The sequence below is a fragment of the Lissotriton vulgaris genome, unplaced genomic scaffold (assembly GCF_964263255.1).
Source record: "Lissotriton vulgaris unplaced genomic scaffold, aLisVul1.2 SCAFFOLD_703, whole genome shotgun sequence".
Taxonomy (NCBI): domain Eukaryota; kingdom Metazoa; phylum Chordata; class Amphibia; order Caudata; family Salamandridae; genus Lissotriton; species Lissotriton vulgaris.
The window spans coordinates 725,658-748,234 of record NW_028254574.1 but is presented as its reverse complement, the minus strand read 5'-3'; the positions used below and the strand labels follow the sequence as shown (position 1 = coordinate 748,234).

The following is a 22,577-nucleotide window of genomic DNA, read 5'->3' as shown; positions in this document are numbered from 1 at the left end:
CATAAATGCATAATTCAGAGAGAGTTGGTGTACTCCACAACACGTAAGAAGGGAATTTGTACATCTGTTAAAGTTATTTCTTTTTCCACGCCACCCTAGATCCAGAGAAAGCTTAACCCTTTAGTCATTTTTTGACTAAGCTTTTATCGACCCTTGTCTACGCTTTTATCGACTTTTGTCAACTTTTTTTTTTTTTTTTGAGTCATCGGCTCCTGGTGTGCCAGGGGTGTCCCATCATCAGACCGGCGTCATGCCCTACGAGGTCTGTCACAAACTGATGTCTGTGACAGACCTACACCTCGTGTGCCTTTGGTGTCTGTAGCGCAACCACAATCAGAAGTTGTGCTCCGACTGCTGGGCCTTGAATCCAAAGTTTTTGCAGGAGCAGTCCCAACAGCTTTTGGAGGCCCGGTAGTCCGCTCTGAGTGGCTCCCGGTCTCACTCGAGGGAAAGGTCTCGAGACCGCTCATGGAGCCACCACACCTCGTCCAATTCTTCGCACTCATGTAAGTGAAAGCACAGGAAGGTGTAGAAGCACCATCCCTCTTACCTTCTCCCCTGCAGTCGGCAGACGCGACGCTGGATCCGGAGCGATCAGGTGCAACTCTGCACCTCCTCTCATTTCCAGGAGCCGGGGCCTCTCCCTGCCCAGCCTCGTACGTTCTACAAAGCCCTCCACTGTATCTTTGAGAAGCCCAACTCCACTGGTGCGCCTTTGAGCCCTGCGGAGTCGGTCGGGAGCCCTGGGCCTTCAATACCGGCAGCTCTGGCTCTGGTGCCGGAGGGCACCCTTTGATCCAGGCCTGGATCCGGATCAACTCCAGTCACCCTTACTCCACCTTTCCCTGGGCCGTTACCGGCGCAGACGTCATCCTCATTCCCGAGATGGAGCCGGACCGGCATTGGCTGATGTCGAATGAGACTCCGGAGGGTACTTTTGTTCCCTTCTTCGTCCCAGGTGTTCCCTATTGCCCTGAAGGTGGTGATGAGGACTACGAGGGATCACTGGACCCTTTGCCTGACCAGCTAGAAGAACTGGACTGGAGAGAGTGTGAAAGATCCGCGGTCCCTACCTCGTTGGAAGCGCAGAGTAGGTGGGGAAGCCACACCCCCATCCCGGGAGGAACATCGTCCCATTGTCACCGGGCTTCCTCTCTTCGCCCACAGGATCCGCAAACCCCCGAAGACCCGGAACCAGAACAGGATACCGGAAACAGAACTCCCACCGACGACCCGGAAACCAACCAGACCGGAACCGGAAGTGCAACCACGGCAGTCAGCCGGGACACTAGAAAAGACGGCAGGAACGAGGAGACAGGGTTCAGCCCAGCGGACTCGTGGCAGGAGACAGCGAACAGCGCGGAACCCCCGACGGAGAGAGGAAGGAAGGAGGAGAGCGGAGAGGAGGCGGAGACCGGAGAAGAGAACGAGGAAGAAGACCTGTGGACGGAGGATTGGTGGCGACCTCCGGAGGTGGCGGGAGAGCGGCCGTAACTCGGATGAGAGTTACGGCGGGGCACGTGAGTACACTCTATCCTTCTCCGTGTTTCCCTAGTGTAAATATTGTACCTAACTGTAAGATATTGTATATAGAGCCCCCACGAGCACTCCGCACCAGCCTTAGTACTTAGAAGTAACATCACGAGCACTGTATTCATAGTCCCCACACTTATCCCGAACACTCCCATCACAAACCCCTCCTGCTTGCCGAGTGATCTTATCCTTACCTACCCTTCCCTCCTTCCCCCACGTTCATTACCTGGCCATTCACTTACCGGTGGCGGTGGTAGTACTCAGCAGTCCTTACTGAACGGGACTAACCCCTATACTCTCTCTTACTTATCTCCGAGGAGACCCATCGACCGGCAGTAACCTGACGACAACAGCCCAGCAGCGGACCACATCCCGGATATCCACATACCATCGAGATTCCCTCCCGGCTGGGAGCTTCTTGGCAGAACTATTCTTCCCTACGAACTCTTTATACCGGACTTTGTATTCACTTTCCGCCAATAAATCCTTGACCATAGCACACTACATCCGGCCTCCCCGCTTGTTATTCCGGCCCGCCCAGCCCACAGTCTCACAGGTGGTGTCAGAAGTGGGATCAGCCGGAAGCATGGAGGCCGCCGTCAAGCAGCTAGCTGAGAGCCAAGAGCAGCTTGGCAAGATGATGGAACGCTTCCTGAAAACTGCCGAAGATGATCGTGGACAACTCCATGACGTCCTTAAGGGACAGGGGACCGCTCAGGATCAAGCCCTTGAAAAACTAACTACAGTCATGGGGCAACCAAGACCCACAACCTCCTTACCCTCCGTAGTTCTCCAGAAATATGTCTCGGGTGAAGACCCCGATTATTTCTTTACCAACTTCGAGCGTCTGGCTCAAGCAGCAGCATGGCCTGAAGATCGCTGGGGCCACTATCTAGGTCCCCTCTTGACTGGTGAACTGCAGGCAGCATATCAGCAGGCCAATATCCAGGGTCAGACTCCCTACCAGGACATCAAAACATGTATTCTCGAGAGGCTGGGAATAGACGACGAAACCTACAGGGTACGTCTGAGACAGGCAAAAGAGGGACCCCAAGAAACGCCCCGGGCTCTCGCATTCCGAATACAGGACCTGGCAAACAGGTGGTTGAAACCCGCCACAGCCACCAAAGACCAGATTCTCGCTAAAATATATCTGGAACAGTATCTGGCCTCCCTACACCCGGCCACACAAAAATGGGTGAGACAAAACGCCCGCCTGACTTTGGACAGTGCAGTGGAGATAGCCAGTGCTTATAGCAGAGCCCAAGAGTCGCAACGGGTCCGAGAGGAACCACATCCCCGAATTCCTCATGGAAGCCACACTCGTCCCCAAAGACCCCCACCGACGGCCAGAAGACCAGATCCTACTCCCTTGATGCCCTACCCCGTCATGCCTCGTCCTACCCCACCTGGTCCTCAGTGCTATCACTGCGGAGGGTATGGCCACATAGCTCGGGTGTGTCCCCAAAAAGAGGAACCGATGGACATTGGAATGGCCCGAAATTACGTTTGTCTGACTAACGAAGTAACCCCTCCGCCGTTCAGGTGTCCCGTGAGAGTAGAGGGACACCGGATGATGGCATTGGCCGACACGGGGTGTAGACATAGCGTTCTCCGACCCCAGGAACTACCCCACCCCATTGGGCCCCTGACCGGAACAGTAGCGATCAAGTGTGTTCACGGAGACACTCGGAGTTACCCGACAGCTCAAGTGCGGGTACAACAACAGGCAGATGGAGGCAGAATGTTAACCGTCGGGTTGGTCCCTAACCTTCCTGAACAAGTCATACTAGGAAGCGACTACAGTGGTCTTCCCCACCTCCTGAAAGACACTACGGACTCCCTAAAGAGGTGGTGGGCAGAGGCCCCGTTTCCCCAGGATTCCCCCGCAGCCGAATCGCCCTCAAAACCAGAGAAGTCCAAGAAACAAAAGAAGAGGGAAAAAAGGACCTTTACTGGCGCTTATCCGGCTCAGGTCGAGGCCCATCCTTGGGAAACCGACCGCGAATTTAGAGCCACCCAACAAGAAGACCCCGTATTGCAGGAAGCCTGGAATCGTGCCTTGGACAATGAGGATCCACTACACGTAGGTCCTTACTTTTTTCGAAAAAATGGTCTCCTCTATAGAAAAGGTGGACCGCAGCTACCAGCCCAGTTGGTTATCCCAGGATTGTTTCGGGACAAAGTCCTATATCTGGCCCACAGTCACTTGCTACGTGGCCACTTCAGTGACGAAAAGACTGGCCACACTATCTTAGAAAAATTCTACTGGCCGGGCGTACACGGTCAAATAAAGCAGTACTGTAGGGAGTGCCCGGTCTGCCAAAAAAACAGTCGTTACCGGCCCCCTCGAGTCCCGCTCCAGCCCCTTCCCCTTATTGATGTGCCTTTTTCCCGAGTTGGGATGGACCTGATAGGACCCATGTTGCCCTCTAGAACGGGGTGTAGATACGCCCTAGTATTGGTAGATTATGCCACCCGGTTCCCAGAGGCCGTCCCGTTGAAACAACCCACTACCCAAAATATCGCCAAGGCTCTTATCTCCATCTTTAGTAGAGTAGGGTTTCCTAGGGAGATCTTAACAGATCAAGGTACGCCTTTTGTGTCCTCCCTCATGCGTCAAGTTTGTGCCCATCTAGGTATTAAACAGATACGAACCTCGGCGTATCACCCACAGACCGATGGGTTGGTAGAGCGCTATAACGCCACCCTAAAGACCACGCTAAAAAAACTGTTAGGCCTTGAGAGTAAAAGGTGGGAGGAGATGCTTCCTCTAGCTCTTTTCGCGATCCGGTGTAAGGTGCAAAGTAGCACCGGTTATTCCCCCTATGAATTATTGTATGGCCGAGCCCCTAGGACACTACTGGACATGGCCCGCGAGGCCTGGGAAGCTGAACCCGACCGAACCCGGCCCCTCCCGGAATATGTGGATAATCTTCGAACCCATTTAACACAAATCCGAGAAATAGTGAGACAAAACATGGTAGCCGCGCAGGTCTCTCAGACACAACAGTACAACAAGGGAACCAAGGCCCGTACATTTAACGCTGGAGACCTGGTATTGTTGCTTCTACCCTCCTCCGACCATAAACTATTGGGACAATGGCAGGGCCCCTTTCCTATCCTAAGGCAGGTGACCCCTGTTACCTACGAGCTTGATATTGATGCCACCAGAGGGGTCACCCAAATATATCATGTTAACCTATTGAAGAAATGGGTAGGACCTCTCCCGGTAATGACAACCAATCCCTCTCTACCCTTTGAGAACTGTATCGATCCTGACCTCCCGGAAAAGAACAAACAGAACCTGAGACAGGTCTTGTCCTCTGTACAAACAGTTTTTTCCTCCATGCCCGGGCACTCCACCATTGTGGAACACGCCATTCACACTGAAGCAGGGAAAACAGTGCGACAGAGACCCTATCGGATCCCTGAAGCGCGAAGGGCGGTCATAAAGGACGAAACGACCCAGATGTTAAGGATGGGTATAATAGAACCCTCCTGCAGCAGTTGGAATTCCCCAATCGTTCTCGTTCCTAAACCTGATGGTTCTACTCGTTTCTGTATAGACTTCCGGGAGGTGAATAAAATCTCTGCCTTTGATTCATACCCCCTACCTCGAGTGGACGAGATGGTGGAGCGTATCGGTAAAGCCAAGTACATCAGTACCCTAGACTTGTGCAAAGGGTACTGGCAGATCCCTTTAAAAGCGGAGGACAGACCGAAAACGGCTTTCTCAACCCCTGAGGGTCTGTTCCAGTTCAGGGTAATGCCCTTCGGGCTCCACGGGGCCCCGGCTACATTCCAAAGGGCCATGAACTTGGTCTTACGACCCCATACCAGCTATGCCGGGGCCTACCTCGATGACATAGTCATCCATAGTGACAGCTGGGAACAACACCTTCAACACTTGCAGGCGGTAGTACAATCCCTGGGTAAACACGGTTTTACCATCAACCCTGCCAAAACCACCTTGGCGGCCCAAAGTGTGAAATATCTGGGGTATCTATTGGGCGAGGGGGTCATTCGCCCTCAACACAATAAAATACAGGCTATTCACTCCATACCCTTCCCTTATACCAAGAAGGAACTCCGAGCATTCCTCGGGTTGTTGGGGTACTACCGGAGGTTTATCCCCAACTTTTCCCAAATGGCCGCCCCCTTGACCGACCTCTTGAGAAAAGCCTCCAGAACCGAAGAGAAGTTACAGCAACCCTCTCCCCAATTGCTGAAAGCCTTCGACCTCCTTAAACAGTCCCTGTTGTCTGAACCCGTGTTAGTCAGTCCTGACTATTCCCGTCCCTTTATCCTGCAAACAGACGCCTCCAACCAGGGTTTGGGGGCTGTCCTGTCCCAACAAGATGAAAGAGGGGTCGAAAGACCGATACTGTACCTCAGCCGAAAACTCTTTCCGCGAGAGCAAAATTATGCTGTGGTAGAAAAAGAGGCTCTAGCGATTAAGTGGGCAGTAGACAGTCTCCGATACTATCTGGAGGGTCGGGAGTTCCTCCTATATACGGACCATGCCCCACTGGAATGGATGTCCCGGAACCGCGGCCACAACGACAGGGTACTCAGGTGGTTCCTGTCCCTACAACCCTTTCGGTTCAAGACACTACACCGAAAGGGACTAGATCAAGGCAATGCAGATTACCTCTCACGTTATCCCACTACTGATACCCCTACTAGTAGGACAGCTAGGGAAAGGGGATGTGAAAGATCCGCGGTCCCTACCTCGTTGGAAGCGCAGAGTAGGTGGGGAAGCCACACCCCCATCCCGGGAGGAACATCGTCCCATTGTCACCGGGCTTCCTCTCTTCGCCCACAGGATCCGCAAACCCCCGAAGACCCGGAACCAGAACAGGATACCGGAAACAGAACTCCCACCGACGACCCGGAAACCAACCAGACCGGAACCGGAAGTGCAACCACGGCAGTCAGCCGGGACACTAGAAAAGACGGCAGGAACGAGGAGACAGGGTTCAGCCCAGCGGACTCGTGGCAGGAGACAGCGAACGGCGCGGAACCCCCGACGGAGAGAGGAAGGAAGGAGGAGAGCGGAGAGGAGGCGGAGACCGGAGAAGAGAACGAGGAAGAAGACCTGTGGACGGAGGATTGGTGGCGACCTCTGGAGGTGGCGGGAGAGCGGCCGTAACTCGGATGAGAGTTACGGCGGGGCACGTGAGTACACTCTATCCTTCTCCGTGTTTCCCTAGTGTAAATATTGTACCTAACTGTAAGATATTGTATATAGAGCCCCCACGAGCACTCCGCACCAGCCTTAGTACTTAGAAGTAACATCACGAGCACTGTATTCATAGTCCCCACACTTATCCCGAACACTCCCATCACAAACCCCTCCTGCTTGCCGAGTGATCTTATCCTTACCTACCCTTCCCTCCTTCCCCCACGTTCATTACCTGGCCATTCACTTACCGGTGACGGTGGTAGTACTCAGCAGTCCTTACTGAACGGGACTAACCCCTATACTCTCTCTTACTTATCTCCGAGGAGACCCATCAACCGGCAGTAACCTGACGACAACAGCCCAGCAGCGGACCACATCCCGGATATCCACATACCATCGAGATTCCCTCCCGGCTGGGAGCTTCTTGGCAGAACTATTCTTCCCTACGAACTCTTTATACCGGACTTTGTATTCACTTTCCGCCAATAAATCCTTGACCATAGCACACTACATCCGGCCTCCCCGCTTGTTATTCCGGCCCGCCCAGCCCACAGTCTCACAGAGAGGAATTGGGCAACGCCAGGGGTCTAGACACTTCTTCAGACCTTGGCATGCTTTCTCCCCCTAACGTGGCTACGGAGGAATGAGCGTCTTATGCTGTGGTGGTGCGTAGGGCAGCCGAGGCCTTGAGCCTGGAGCTCCCTACAGTGGCAGTCAGGGCTAATCTCCTGACTTTGGTGCTTCAACCCAATTCCAAAAAGCTAGATCATCTTGGGAGCGCATGTTCTCATCGTCCATCTTGGCATTGCAGTCAGTAAATACCGCATGCCTCTTGGGCCGATACTCCCATACAATCTGGAATACAGTTGAGTAAGTCCTGCCTCAATGCCCAGGAGAGGCAAGGGCCGTCCTCTCACACGCCGTGGAAGATGAAAGAGACGCAGCACAATTCACAATTCGCTGTGAACTGGTTGAGAATGTCTGGCTTTTCTGGGGATATCCAAGCAACTCTGCTGGACATGCCCTTCGATGGCCGGCGCCTTTTTGGTGACAAGGCAGAGTCCGCGCTGGAGCGCTTTCAGGATTCTTGAGCTACAGCCAGGTCCTTAGGCCTCACGGCCCCTCCCCCCATGCCCCCTCACCCTGCCCCCCCCCCCCGTCCACCACATTCTGCCTTTCGCCCCTTTCGTGGCTACGGGAGGGGCACCCCACCAGAAGTTCAAAATGCTCACTTTCGCTCAGGTTCTGTCTGCCCTTGGCCCTGAAGACTGGATGGTGATCTTGGTCTTGCAGGACGCCTATTTCCATATTACCTTCCTGCCAGCCCACACACTCTACCTACGGTTCAGAGCAGGCCACAAGCATTTTCAGTTCATAGTGCTCCCCTTCGGCCCTACACGCGCCCCTCACTTGTTCACAAAAGTGAAGGCGGGCTCGCCCCGGGCTTTCATCTCCCACCTCCAGCTGCAGCGGACCTCCTAAATTCACTGGTGTTCACTATCAACGTGCCGAAGTCACACCTGACTTCCTTTCAGTTGCTCCTTTTCATTGGGGCTGTTCTGGACACAGAGCAGTTTTGGGCCTATCTTCCCGAACTGTGAGTCTGGGATATTTGGGCTATGATGCAGATGTTTCTATCCCGGATTTTTGTGAGAATAACCCGGAGGGTGATGTGCATCATGGCCTCCTGCATCCTGCTGTGAGATCATGCCAGATGGCATATGCGGGCTCTGCAGTGGGACCTGAAGCTCCAGTGAGCGCAACATATGGGGAATCTTTCTGACTACGCCCAGATCTCGGCAGGAACTGTGCAACAACTGCAGTGGTGATTAACAAACCAGGATTGGGTCAGAGGCAGATAATTCCCCAACCAGACCTCAGGGTCCTGACCAATGCATCATTCCTGGGATGGGGCGGCCACCTGCGAGAGGCGGAGATCAGAGGAGTCTCCGGCGGAGTCCGGGCTCCATATCAACCTGTTGGAGCTCCGGGCGATTCGCTTGGCACTGAAGGCAATCCTTCCTTCCCTCCCTCAAGGGGAAGGCAGTGCAGGTGTTAACAGACAACACCACCGCCATGTGGTACTGCAGCAAACAGGGCGGGTGGAGTCGTCGACCCTGTCAAGAGGCTCTTCACCTCTGGACATGCCTGGAAAATCAGGGCATGACCCTGTTGGTTCGCAACCTGGCTGGTTTTCTGAACACCAGAGCAGACAAACTCAGCCGTCTGTGCCTTGTGGATCACAAATGGTGTCTTCATTCCGAGGTGGTGCAGTGGGGAGACCCTTGGTTAGAGCTGTTCGCCACTGAAGAGAACACGCAATGTCCGCAGTTTGGGGCATTAGAGTTTCAAAGGCGGCACTCGCTTGGCAACGCTTTTCATCGCAAGTGGAACTGCGGTCTATTGTACACCTTTCCGCATGTGCCACTTCTGCCCTGAGTGCTGAAGATCATCCGTTTTTGGGCCCTGTCATTCTTGTGGCCCCGGACTGAGCACGAAGAGTCTGGTACCTCGAGCTCATGAACATGGTCATCGATCCGTGGATCAGACTGCCCCTTTGGGAGGATCATCTGTCACAGCAGCGGGGGCCGGTCCTCCACCCGAACCTGTCCAGCCTCCACCTCCATGCATGGAGATTGAGCGGCGAAAGTTGACAGCTTTTGACCTTCCACCCGAAGTCTGTAATGTCATCTTGGCAGCCATGCATACCACCACTAAGACTTTATACACCTGTCGATGGAACAAGTTTGTGGCATGCTGCACAGCAAAAACTGTGTATCCCCTCTCTGCCCCTCTTTCTGAGGTTCTTTTGGTCTTTCTTTCCTTGGTCCAGCAGGGCTTTGCTCTTGGCACTCTTAAAGGCTATCTGGCAGCCATGTCAGCTTTTCTTCGGCTACCGGATCAGCCCTCTTTGTTTAAGTCCCCTATTGTTATTAGGTTCTTTACGAGCATTATGCACCTCTTTCATCCATCTCCTTTCATAATGCCTTAGTGGGACTTTAATCTTGTCTTGACTTACCTTATGCGTGCTCCCTTAGAGCCTTTTCATAACTGTCCTCTAAGGCTCCTTACTCTGAAGACTGCCTTTCTTATTGCCATCACCCCTGCTCGCAGAGTGAGTGAGCTTTATGCTCTTTCTTCTAAGCCCCCTCTCTTCTCTGTGCATCCGGACAAGGTGGTGCTTAGGACGAGACCGTTGTTCCTTCCTAAAGTAGATACTCCTTTTCACATAGGACCAACTGTCACGCTGCCCACCTTTTTCCCACCTCTGCACCCTTCCAAGGATGAGGAGAGACTCCACCATCTGGACCCAAAATGTGCGCTGTCCTTCTACCTTGACCGCACTAAAGATTTCTGAGTGGACGATCAACTTTTCGTTGGCTATGTGGGTGCCAAGAAAGTTTGGGTCTGTTCAAAAGCATACCATCTCAAGATAGGTTGCCCTTTGTATAAAGATTTGTTACACTTAAGCAAAAAAGTAACTTCCAATGGGACTGCGGGCTCATTCCACTACAGGTAGGGCAGCAACTGTTGCTTTGTCACTTGGAGTCCCACTTATCGACATCTGCCAGGTGGCCATGTGGGCATCTATGCACACATTCACCAGACAATACTGCCTGGATAGTCAAGTCTGAAGGAACAGCTATTTTGGCCCTTCTGTCTTCCAGGACTTTCTGGTATGAACTTGGTTCGCAGACCTTCCTCCGGGGTTGGTATTGCTGGGGTATCTATTCTAAGTTAAGGAATTTATAACGGTCTCTTTCAGATGAACAAGTTACTTACCTTCGGTAATGCTGTATCTTTAAGAGACATAGGTTAGGTATAGATTCCTTACCGCCCCAACCATCTTTCCCGCTCAGCGAATTATTTCTTGGGATAGGGACTCCCTGACAGGGCCCTAGTTTTAGTGCATCAGTGGTCGTTGTCTTTCATGGCTCAGCGCTTCTGGCGTGGAAAGTCGTGTCAAAACTGATAGCGTGCAGGGGCCATGTCTAAGTAAACACCGTAACGTCATCCCGGCAACCACGATACTGAGGATGGACGCTGGGTCGACCGACGCCACCTAGCGACGCGCAATGGTACTGCTAAGAGAAAAAATTCTCCAGATCCAGTCTGACACCTGGGGGTAATTCTAAGGTAAGGAATCAATAACTAACATATTTCTCTTACCGACACATAGTTACTTAAGGTGAGTAAATTGTTCCTCTGGGTTAATACAGCACCTCGGTTGTTCACCAAATGCCTTACAGGGGTAGCAGCACACCTGCGCATACAGGGCGTCCACGTCTTCCCTTATCTGGAGGACTGGCTCATCAAAGGTTCCCCCCTCCAGATGTGTCGCGACCGCAGACATATCATGATAGACCTGCTTCACAGATTAGGGTTTACCATCAACTACGTAAAATCCCACCTCAAACCCCTACTTGGAGGCCATTCTCAACTCGGATGTAGGCATGGTCTATCCAAGCCTGACTCTGACTCAGTCTTTTCATACACTGCTTCCTCTTTCCCAGCCACATCAACACGTCACAGGAAGAACATTCATGTGCCTACAGGAAATTGACTGTTAAAGGCCGATGAGAGTCCTCTCAACAAGGTCTCTACATCAGTATCTGGAGCTTCTAGCCATTCATCTACCATTAAAGGCTTTCCTACCTCACCTGATAGGTAGGGTTGTCATCCACAGGGACAACATGACAGCACTGCATTACCTTCAGAAGCAGGGGGCTACACCTCCCTCCAACTCTCCCAGTTATCGCAAGCCATTTGGTGGTGGGCTCTCTGTCACAAAAATCATCTAATGGCTGAATATCTTCCGGGGATGGACAACAACTTTGTTGGCCTCTTCAGCAGGATACAGCAACAAGTCCACAAGTGGGAACCCACATTGCAAGTCCTCCACCACTACTTCAAGAGGTGGGGTTTTTGAAAAATAGACCTGTTCAAAGTGCAGAAAATACCAAATGCCCAGACTTCGCCTCCAGGTTCCCTACCGATACTCCTGGGCAATGTACTATGGATGAACTGCTCGGGTTATATGCCTAGTAGCCCTTTACAGGTTGTGGACATGCCTTTTTAAAGGCACTTTTTGTGTACTCCTCCTTAAACCTCTCCTCAATCAGTGGGGTTAATCCACCTGAGAGATTTGTTAATTAAACCTATTCCACTGTGGCGTTCAATCTGAAATAAACACGTAGTGATAGATTCCTTACCTTAGAATTACCCCCAGGCGTCAGACTGGATCTGGAAAGTTTTCGTCAGCAGTCTCCCTGCGCGTCGGTAGGTGTCGTCGTGCGGCTCCATGTGCGTCATTGGCGCCTGGATGAGGTCGCTGGTGCTACTTAGACGCGCCAACGCCAGCAAGCGCAGATCCAGGAAGAGCAAGTACACCCAGTCATTTTTTTACTGAGTTTTTTTGAAAGCCTTTTACCTAATTTCTTCTGAGTCGATCGACTCCTGGTGTTGTAGGGATGCCCGGCTTCAAGAACTGCGGGGACGGTCACCGCATGATGTCTGTGACGGATCCGCACTGCGTGTGTCTCTACTGCCTGGGGCGCAACCACGACTCCAAGTCATGCCCCGACTGCTGGGCCATGGTGCGAAGACTTTGCCGGATCGGTCCCGAAAGTTGCTGGAAGTCCGGCAGTTGGCTTCGCGCCGCTCAAGGTCCCGGTGGCCCTTGGGAGGTCGAGGGACCGGTTGCGGAGCTGTCACCATCGTTCCTCTGGATCTAAGTCTACGCACTCTGGGTCAGGTAAGTCAAAGCATTCCAAGAAGTCGTCGAAAAAGCGCCGTCGCTCTTTGACTTCCCGTCGCGGCAGAGGGTGGTGTCACGCCGGTGGAGCCTGAGATGTCTCCGCTGGCCTACCCTCCCTTTCCGGGTCAGTCGGTGACGCCTGCACAGATGCAAGAGTTTCTTGCTGCCGTGGCCCAACTCTTTGGGCCGGCTGGCCCCGCCAGCACCTTTGGGCCCTGTGGGTCTGGCTGGGGGTCCTGTCCTTCCGACACCAGTGGCTTCGGCCCCTGCGCTGCCGTCTGCTTTGGCCCCGGCGCCGTAGGACCCCCCCTGGTTCCGGGCTTGGATCCTAGGCGACATCGTTTGACCTGATAACACCGCCACCGGTGTCGACCCCCACCTTTGGCACCACCTCCAACGTCGTCCGGTACTACCGCCGACATCGTCCCTGGTTTCAGCCCTGAACCGGATGCGATGCCAGAACCGCGCCGCTCGACGCCAATTCCGACGCCGATGGGGCCTTTCTACCCCTACGTCAGTCCTTATTTTCAGCCTGTTTCACAGACTTTGGAGGAAGGGGAGGACCGGGAGGGGTCTGAGGACCCTCTCACACAACAGTGTGGTGATGATCCAGGACTAGGCAAAGGACTTAAGGGATGCCGGTGGTCTAGACACCTCGCCTGACCTTGGCATGCTGTCACCTTCCGTGGCTACGGAGGAAGGAGCAAGTTACGCAGTGGTGTTGCGTAGGGTGACCGAGGCTCTCAACCTCGTACTCCCTACAGTGGCCGTCGGGACTAACCTCCTGACAGAAGTGCTTCAACCAGCGGCAACCTCTTCGGAGCCCTTGCTGCCTTTTAATGATGCACTGTCTGACGTTTTTTTGGGCACTTGGTCCAGACCCAACTCAGGGGCTCCTGTGGATAGGAACTTGGCCGGACGCCATCGCCCGGCTCCGGGTGACCCCCTCTTTCTCCTCCAACGCCCCACCCCTGAGAGCTTGGTTGTCCAAGCCTCTGCATCACAGAACGCGTTCCCTTCCGTGCCCCCGGATAGGGAAAATGGAAAGAAGCTGTTTTCATCTGCCAGTTTAGGGCTGCGGTCGGTGAACATGCATGCCTCTTCGGGGGTGACTCCTGCTCTATGTGGGACACGGTTGCGCAGGTGCTGCCCAACTATCCGGAGGAGGCCAAGACCGTACTTGCACAGGCTATTGCAACTGGGAGGGACACAGCTAAGTTCACCATATGTTGTGGGCTTGATACCGCCGACTCGCTAGGCAGGGCGATTTTTCACAACGGTGGCGCTTCGGCGCCACGCCTAGCTGAGAACAACTGGCTTCTCTGGGGATGTCCAGAACATTTTGATGTACATGCCCTTTGATGGCATTCACCTGTTTGGCAACAAAGCGGATAGTGCTTTGGAGCGTATTAAGGACTCACGGGCTACGGCCAAGTCCTTGGGCCTCTATGCCAATCTGCCTCCTCCGCCTTCTGCTTTTCGCTCCTTTCGTGGCCACGGAAGGGGTGCCCCAACACGTTCATTCCAGAGCCACTGCCTGCGCAGCAACAACTTTTCCGCGGACGTGGAAACCGCCGAGGCGGTTCTGCGGGCCAGCGTGCGGGTCAGTCCACCTCCACCCAGGCAGCATCCACTTCAAAGCCTTCATAGTCTGACCTTTCAGGCCCATCAACGCCAGTGAACGGCAGAATGCGCCATCATCTCCTCCACTGGTGCAACATCACTTTGAACAGGTGGGTGCTGCAAAAAGTCCGAAGGGGCTACTCCCTCCCCTTTGAGACTACCTCTCCAGCCATTCCACCTCAGTACCACTGCATGTCGGGGGACCATCTTGCACTTCTCCAGCAGGAAGTCATGGCCCTCATGGCCAAGGGGGTCATCGAGCGCGTTCCTGGGCCAGAAGTAGGCCGTGGTTGGTATTCCCACTACTTTCTGGTCCCCAAGGAGGACAAGGGCCTGCGTCCTATCTTGGACCTCAGGGACGTCAACGGCTTCCTCCGGCAGGAGAAGTTCAAGAGGTTGACGCTAGCTCAGGTCTTGTCTCCTCTCGACCCTGGAGACTGGATGGTAGCGTTGGACTTGCAGGATGCATATTTCCACATCCCCGTCCTGCCAGCCCACCAACATTACCTGCGGTTCACAGTAAGCCACGAGCATTTTCAGTTTACCGTGCTCCCCTTAGGCCTTCGAGCGCCCCTCGGGTGTTCACGAAAGTGATGGCGGTGGTCGCAGCTCATCTTAGCAGATCTGGGGTTCCAGTCTTCCCTTATCTCGACGACTGGTTGTTGAAGGCGGGCTCGCCCTAGGCAGTCATCTCCCACCTCCAGACTACGGCCAACCTTCTGCATTTGCTGGGCTTCTTCATCAACATTTCGAAGTCACACCTGATTCCCTCATAGAAGCTCCTCTTTATCGGAGCGGTTCTGGACTTGCCGCAGTTTCAGCTTTATTCTCCCGAGCAGCGAGTTCGGGTTATTCAGGCTATGATTCTGATCTTTCAGCCTCTATCCCGGGTTTCGATCAGGATGACCCTCCGGCTCCTGGGCCTGATGGCTTCCTGCATCCTGGTAGTGGATCATGCCAGATTACATATGCAGGCTCTGCAGTGGGACACTAAGTTCCAGTGGGCACAGCATCAGGGCAACCTGTCCGATCACGTCCAGATCTCAGAGGGCACTGTACGACAATTGCAGTGGTGGCTCACGAATCTTGATTGGGTCAATGGCAGATCCCTCTACCTAACCGGAGCACACAGTAGTGATGGACGCGTCCCTCCTGGGATGGGAGAAAATAATCTGGGTGTCGTCGGTGTAAGAGAATAATGACAACCCAGCGTCCTCTGCAATCGCTGCCAGGGGTCTGACATAGATGTTAAATAATAGGGCACTAAGGATAGACCCCTGGGGAACCCCATAGGGAGAGGAGGGGATGCTGGAGGTTGCTACAGAAGAAAAGACCTGTAAAGTGAGGTCGGTAAGAAAGGCAGTTAGCCATCTAAGTGCTGAGTCAACGATTCCTAGAGATTGTAGGGCCTTTATTAACACGGCGTGAGACACCCTGTCAAAGGTTGAGCTTAGATAAAGTTAAATAAGGGCCACCGTGTCTCCGGCATCCAAACGATGACTTATCGTTTCAGTGACGCTGAGAAGAATGGTTTTAGTTGAGAAGCTAGCTCTAAACCCAGATTGTGATGGATGAAGACATTTTTGGGTCTCAACAAAATTGGACAACTGCCAATTAATGTGCTTTTCCAAAATCTTGGAAAGTGCTGGAAGTAAAGAGATTGGCCGATGGCTTGAAGAAAGGGCAGGGTCTGCGTTGGCCTTCTTTAGTAAAGGAAGGACCATTGCATGCTTCCAGTCAGAGGGAATGATGGCTTCCTTTAAGGAGGAATTCAGAAGCTCCATCATTATTTTGAGACAAGGTAGTTCAAGCTGCCGTAGAACTGGTATAGGAAGGAGATCACGGGGGAGCCTGATTTGATGCTACCTAAATACTGTCCTAAGGGCTGTGATTTCTAATTAAGCATGGGCGGAAAATCGGTTCCGCTCGTGGATTTTGCGGATTTTCGGTAAATTTGCGATCCGCGAACGCTCACGAATTTATCGAATATCCGCAAATTCGCACGCAGCGGATTTTTTTTTCTTGGTGATACAATTTTGCGGTGTAAGTTCGCAATTGCGAACATGTAGGTGCGGCGGGCAGCAACAATCTCGCACTCGCGAAATTACAAAATTTGCAATTCTGCACAAGAAATCCACTAGCAAGCAGCATAGACCTTCTGAAAATGATGATTTTTATCAGAATAACTCCTCAGGTTGACATTTGCCTGCCCTTTTTTGGATTTGAGCCCTTTGACTTTCTTTGTATCACTTTTGGATTAGAAATCAACTTTCACAAGTAAGTTTGTTTGGGGCATTACATTTGCTGTTCTGCAGAAAAACGGGTTTTTCTAAACTGAAAGCACTCAGCAGGTGCAAAAGTTCAAATTAATCATTAGTAGCCATTCCCTGTAGTGCTTCCTGACTGGGGCCCCTCCAGAGTTCAGTTGCTAGTTGCAACAATTGTATGACCCTGCTCTGACCCTCACAGCCGGATCATAGAATAGCTACAAGTAGACCACAAAGGTCCTGGAAAAAAAAATTGCACTGCAACAGAAAGCAAATTACAGATAAGGAAGCAGGTGCCAGACTGGAATTTTAAAACAGTGACACATTAATAAATCAACCCCAAATTAATTCATGTCAGTTGAAGCAGGGCAGGTGTGCTTGCTTTTCCCCCCCATAATCTACAGTGATGATGATGAACCAGAGGGTGGCATTGATGTACCAGAGGGTGGCATTGATGTACCAGAGGGTGGCATGGGTGAAACAGAGGGTGGCAGTGTTGAAACAGAGGCTGCTGTGGACCTGTGATGATGAACCAGACGTAGAAACAACATAGTCGTGACCGTTGCGTGCCGACAAGTAAGTTCGCAATTGCGAACTGGTACAAAATCCTCGCGAACTGGCAGAAACCCTTGCAAACACTATAAAAACCAAAATAATCGCGAGAATTCGCGGATTTTGCGGATTGCGAGTTTGCAAATTCGCGAACGCCAGATTCGCAAAATTCGCCCATGCTTATGTCTAATGGTAACCATGCTTCCAGCTTGTTGACAGGTTCTGTAGTGAACGTGTCTCTACATTTGAACATGCCTGCTTCCTGAAGGATAGTAGGTGGAGATGTAATGATGTTAGCTGTGTTATTACCATTCAGGGTTAAGTATATTGTTTCCACTTTGTTAATAAGAATGTGCGTGAAAACCCCACATTGCCCTTCATTCAGGCTGGGAGGAATGGGCTGGGTTTTAGAGCATGATAATTTCTTCACCATTTCGAACAATGTTTTTGACGATTTCTGTGCTCCAATGATAGTGGAGGAAATGTAGTCAGCACGGGCAGCCCTGCAGAGAGAGTGATAATCTCTCTTAGCTCGTATGTAGGGAAGTTTGGAATCCGGTGCATTGTCCCTCCTCCAGCGTCTTTCGATATTTTTACATTTTGTTTTCTCAGTCTTTAACTTGTCTGTAAACTAAGGGGCTGTGGGGCGGTGATTATTCAACCTCTTAATAAAGGGTGGAAGGCTGACATCAATGGCTTTCTGGATGAATGGCCACTGAGTCAGAAGTAAACTTTTTATTTAGGGTGGGGACATTAGTAGTTAGAAGTTTGTTAAAGGCTTCAATTTGCAGCTTTCCCCAGTTCCTAGTTTGTTTTTGAGTGATAGGAATACCTGCTGGCAAGTTGGCTGATAACTTTAACCTGAAGCCAATCGAGAAGTGGTCAGACCAACAGAGTGGAGTGGCAGTGAAGCAATCAATATTAGATAAATAAAAAAAAATGGGATCCAATAGAGGACCAGCTGTGTGGGTAGGACCTGATTTACAAAGCATCATATTCATTGATGCCATGTCGGAAATAAAGGTGTTACTAATTGCGCAAGAGGGATCATCCAAGTGGAGGTTAAGATCAGTTGGCAGAACTAAGGAGAGTGGTAAGTAGGTCCGGAAAAGCTGTAGCCCATGGCCCAAATGGCCCGAAGGGCGATAGACCATTATCCCCGAAACGGTAAAACGAGGAGTTACGGTCAGTTTAAATAAGGCAGCTTCACAACCAATAACAGGCAAACTCTCAAATCTACAGCTATAGGACTTGTTGTAAATTATAGCGATCCCTCAGCCTATTCTGAGATCCCTGTTCTTCCTGACTATGGCGTAATTAAACGGCAAAGATGAGGCTACATCAGGGCCAGAGCTAGCACGGAGCCATGTTTCTGTGAGAAAGATAACCTCTGGCTGTTTGCTCATCAAGAAGTCAAAGATATCAGCTTGGTGCTTTGGGAGAGAACGGCAGTTGATACTAAAAAAAGGAAAATTCCTTGGTGAATGGGATGCCACATTTGGAAAGCAGATTTTCGTGCAATTTACCAGGCGTACGAGTGGTACAGCGCTGAGCTCCCTACATAATCCTGCATGTAGTGAGAAGTTGCAACCCAGGCAAGAAATGACATCGTCCTCAGGGCGGAGTAGTGTGCAATTAGTATGCAGGTTTTTGCGATACTCCAACAACTGTGCAGAGGAGTATCCTATAGTATCCTTGCTAATTAGACCAGGGGTCCTGTCCCGGGTCCCGATCGGGCGCAGACGAGCTTGCCTCTGGCGCGCCAGCGCCGCGCACCCTCTGTGCGTCCAGTATGGCATCTTATTTAAGTAGATTTCAAAACAGCCCACCACCAACCAGAGAGCCAGCCGGAAGTGGGGGTGGTCTTAGTGGGTGGGAACTGTATCACCAAGCTTTTCTCAGTACAATCGGCACAGGGAAGCCATGACTGAACGGAAGCGCTGAGAAAACGATTCCACCAAGGTAATTACCATGCAAATGAGCGGAGTACGATTAAAATTCTACTTTAAAAGCCTCAAAGCAGAGTGCAATATTAATTAAGAGCCTCAAAGCAAAGTGCAATAGTGATTTAAAACTTTAAAAACGAATACCAAGGGTGCCTGCCACCCCCCCCCCCCCATTTCCCCTCTGCTAAGCAAATCTTCATCTCCTAGAGCTCACTCTAGTTTTTAGAAAGGAGCCTCTATGGCCTTTCTGGGTAATATCCAATAGCTGACATATGCAAAGCAGCTACTTGGTCTATGCCACACACTTTCACAAAGTGTTCTAGCCTGCCGGCAATCTAATTATTCCTCAACTGAAGAAATATCCACAGATTTCTGACCAGTGCTGTCATTTAAATAAGTCAAGCTGTCCAAGTGCCAGAGTGAGCCTGGCAGGCATTATCCCTGAAAGTGATGTAGCAGAATATAAATGTTCCTTCTGTCAACGATGTCAGTTTTCTTTTCTTTTTCTTTGCAAACCTTGCATGCAAGAATTCCAGAATACAGGCGATTTAAGATATGAAACTCCCCCTCATATAGATTTCCTAGCCATTGGGGCTCAGCTTTAAGACAGACTTCCAGAATGAATTAAAAGTTCATCCTTGAGCATAACTTTGAATCTGTGGTACAATCCCTTGTGGTTTCTGGGTTAGACTATGGACGTTTACCACTGATGGGTGTCTTCAAACTTGACCGTTCCTCTCTAAAGTCTGCCATTTATGCGACTGCAAGGTTAGAACAGACTGGTCTTAGCCACCCTCTTTTGACTTCCTGTTGAAGCCCGTATCATATTTAACTTTGACTGTCAAGAAAATAAAATCGGACATTTCGGAAGACCTGAATACCCGGGCCATAAACAGACGGTCTCCAGTTGATACTGTTTCCTTCAGAGCTAAGACAACCTCAATCTTGAAACCATAATCTTGCAGACACAAGAATACAACGGCTTGACAAGGAAGTACACCGAAGGTATGGCACATGAATCCATGCACCCTACCATATGCTTATTTGCAACTGACCCCTTTTGTGGAGCATTTAAAATGGACCGGACATACTTTGGGTTGCAGTGACATTTCCCCCTTAATCCTCCTGCACGACTTCGTGCGATGTCCGATTTAGTTGTATAGCACAAACGTAGCCTAAAAACAGTGGATAGGTGTACAGTCTGTGGACTGTTCATGTCTTTAATCATCTCCCTAACTTTGTGGTAATGTTTGCTATTGCTGTTCCCATTTCCAGTGTTATATCAAGTATGGCATATATTTATTTTAGGTCTGGTTTAGCCACGGTCTTTTGATGTTACTAAAATTATACAGTTGCTTACTTATAGGGCTCAGTTAGTCCTGTTCATCCGTTGGTCCCTTGTTCTTAACTTTCTTCAGTCCACAACAGTATACAGCAATGGTTCAGCCCACTTAAGCCATTGGCTAACATCACTGTAAGTGGCGCATTCCACCCTTTCACAAGAGCACATCCGCACACAAAGTAGTTCCCTTAATAGTAGAGACTACTTTGGAAATTAGTGCTTTTTAGGGGGAAAAAACGTGTTTGCTTTTAGCCATTTTCTTACTCCTTAAAGAGCACAGCAGCTTCCCAAATATCCAAACTTTGCAAAAAGCAGGGACGAAACAAAGCCAGCATTGGCAAAGCCACAAATCTGTGAGCAAACAAAAACAATTCTTACCTCACTGACTCATGCTGTGCATTTTATAGTCGCAGATACCTTTTCCCATACCTAAGTTAGGGATGCTTAAAAAGCGTAGTAAATCAGGCCCCGTACTCATAAAGCCTAATATGGTGTGCTGGGCGCTGGTAAGTTACTGAAATGTCTTTAGCAAGATGTTGGCGATTTTATTTTTATTCTTTTTAAAGTGCCAACCAGAGTTAGTACATTATTTTACTAAGCATCTATTGCACCCTTGTGATATTGTCTTCTCTCTTATTTAGTGGTGTGCAAAAACTGTCAAGTTTACAGACATTGTTGTACTCTAGCAGGAACAGTGGCGCAGATTTGTGGTTTGCATTAAATGTAGTGTCGAGATCCTCTCTCCCATACTGGTTTTTATTGTTAGCATCACGTCTGCTAAGAGCAGTTTTTTCTTCGTTATAAGCACTAACCAGTATTTCAGTAGTTACTAGGAAAATTGTGAATGTGCCAGTTTACAATGTCCAACAGTGAAAGATCTGCTATTTCACAAATGTTCTACCTATTTTGCCCTGTTCTGTTCGAAACAAATTTATTTTTGTTTCTTTTTTTCAGGTTCCTCTGCACCATGGAGACACAAATAACCACATACCTCTACTTCAAGAAAACAGTACGCATTGACAAATACACCTGGAACCATGTTCCAATTGTTGTGATGAAAGCCACATTTTATTTCAATAAAATACCAAAAACATTGTGCAGTATATTTCGGAAAATGAAAAAGTATAGCCTTTCCATTAGAAGATAAAGCACAGCAAATCAACCCATAACAAAAACAATCCTGTTGTGAAACAGACCTTTTAATGAAATTAATGCAAATGGTCACACTTTGAAAAAACTTGCATTTCACCTTAAGTTTTTCGATCAGTAGCAGAGGCAGCGTTAGGTTTGGGAAATGGCATTAGTCTCCATCCCTCAACCAGAATGTGCCTTTTACATTGTTCTTCCTTATTATGTGTCTTCGTAAGAAATCAATTGAAGACATCACACGTCTATTTGTACCAAGGCTCAAGGGAGCACTGCCAATTCAAAAGCGAGAATTAAAAGGAGCTGAATAGACCAAGATCACACAAGGCCGACTAGTATGGAACTTGAAGCTTTCACCCTATTGGGCTATATCCTCAGTGACTTTGTCCTATATTTGCTGCATACAGTTGTTTCAAAGCGATTGTTGTTATAAACTGGAAAGCACTTTTGAGTTACTGAGTATACGAAGATGCACACTGCATTAGAGAACATTGCAGTGGTCGTATGAACATGTACATTTGTATTAAACGTATTGCTATGTGAGTTGTGTGGGATATACCATCGGGAAGTGAAATATTTATAATGGTTTGAAAAGGCTTTTTAACTGGCTGTACTAGCACATCGAAACAAATGATTTTTGTACCATCTTTGGAGTAAATATGACATCGAATTAAAGAATGTTGAGATTTTAAATGTCATGCACATGTTCCTGTTTTGAAAATCTACTTTTATGAAATATAGTGTTTAGGTCTATCTAAGTAGAGGGCTTCAATAATATATGAAATGGACTTTCGCTATGCCAACTCCAACCCCCTGCATTTTCCAGTCCATCAAATTCTCCCATGCTTGGTTTATGATTTGGACTTTGCTAGAAATTTGTTAATTGTTAGCACGCAACCTTTCACATAAAAAGTAGTATAGTGCTCGCAGGATATTCTGGGAAGACAGTACAAAATAGTGCAAAGAACAGTCAAGGGAATATTGCAAAACAGCTACGAAGAACACTTTTGGTAGAAACATAAATACATTTTTTTTTTTTTTTTTAAAAAGAAGCAGATGCAGAAACGTTTTCTCATCATGTGTAATTTCTACCATTTCAAGGACTGATGTATTCACTCCCCTGCAATATCTTATATGAAATTAAATACTTTATTCAGTTTTTTTCCCAACCATAAAAGTACAAGAGACAAATAATTATATATACAATAAATAAGACTAAAGT

At 49.8% G+C, this 22,577-nt stretch overlaps 1 protein-coding gene across 2 annotated transcripts in view; it reads left to right on the top strand.

Moving 5' to 3' along the window:
• Window positions 1-22,048, top strand: part of LOC147659505 (endoplasmic reticulum-Golgi intermediate compartment protein 2-like) — a 234,829-nt gene extending 212,781 nt beyond the window's left edge. For both annotated transcript variants that reach the window (XM_086951692.1, XM_086951691.1), the window contains one exon: window positions 21,164-22,048. In XM_086951692.1, coding sequence (XP_086807818.1) covers window positions 21,164-21,229 — 66 coding nt within the window. In that variant the 3' untranslated portion in view covers window positions 21,230-22,048. The remainder of the gene's footprint in view (window positions 1-21,163) is intronic.
• Window positions 22,049-22,577: the final 529 nt, after the last annotated feature.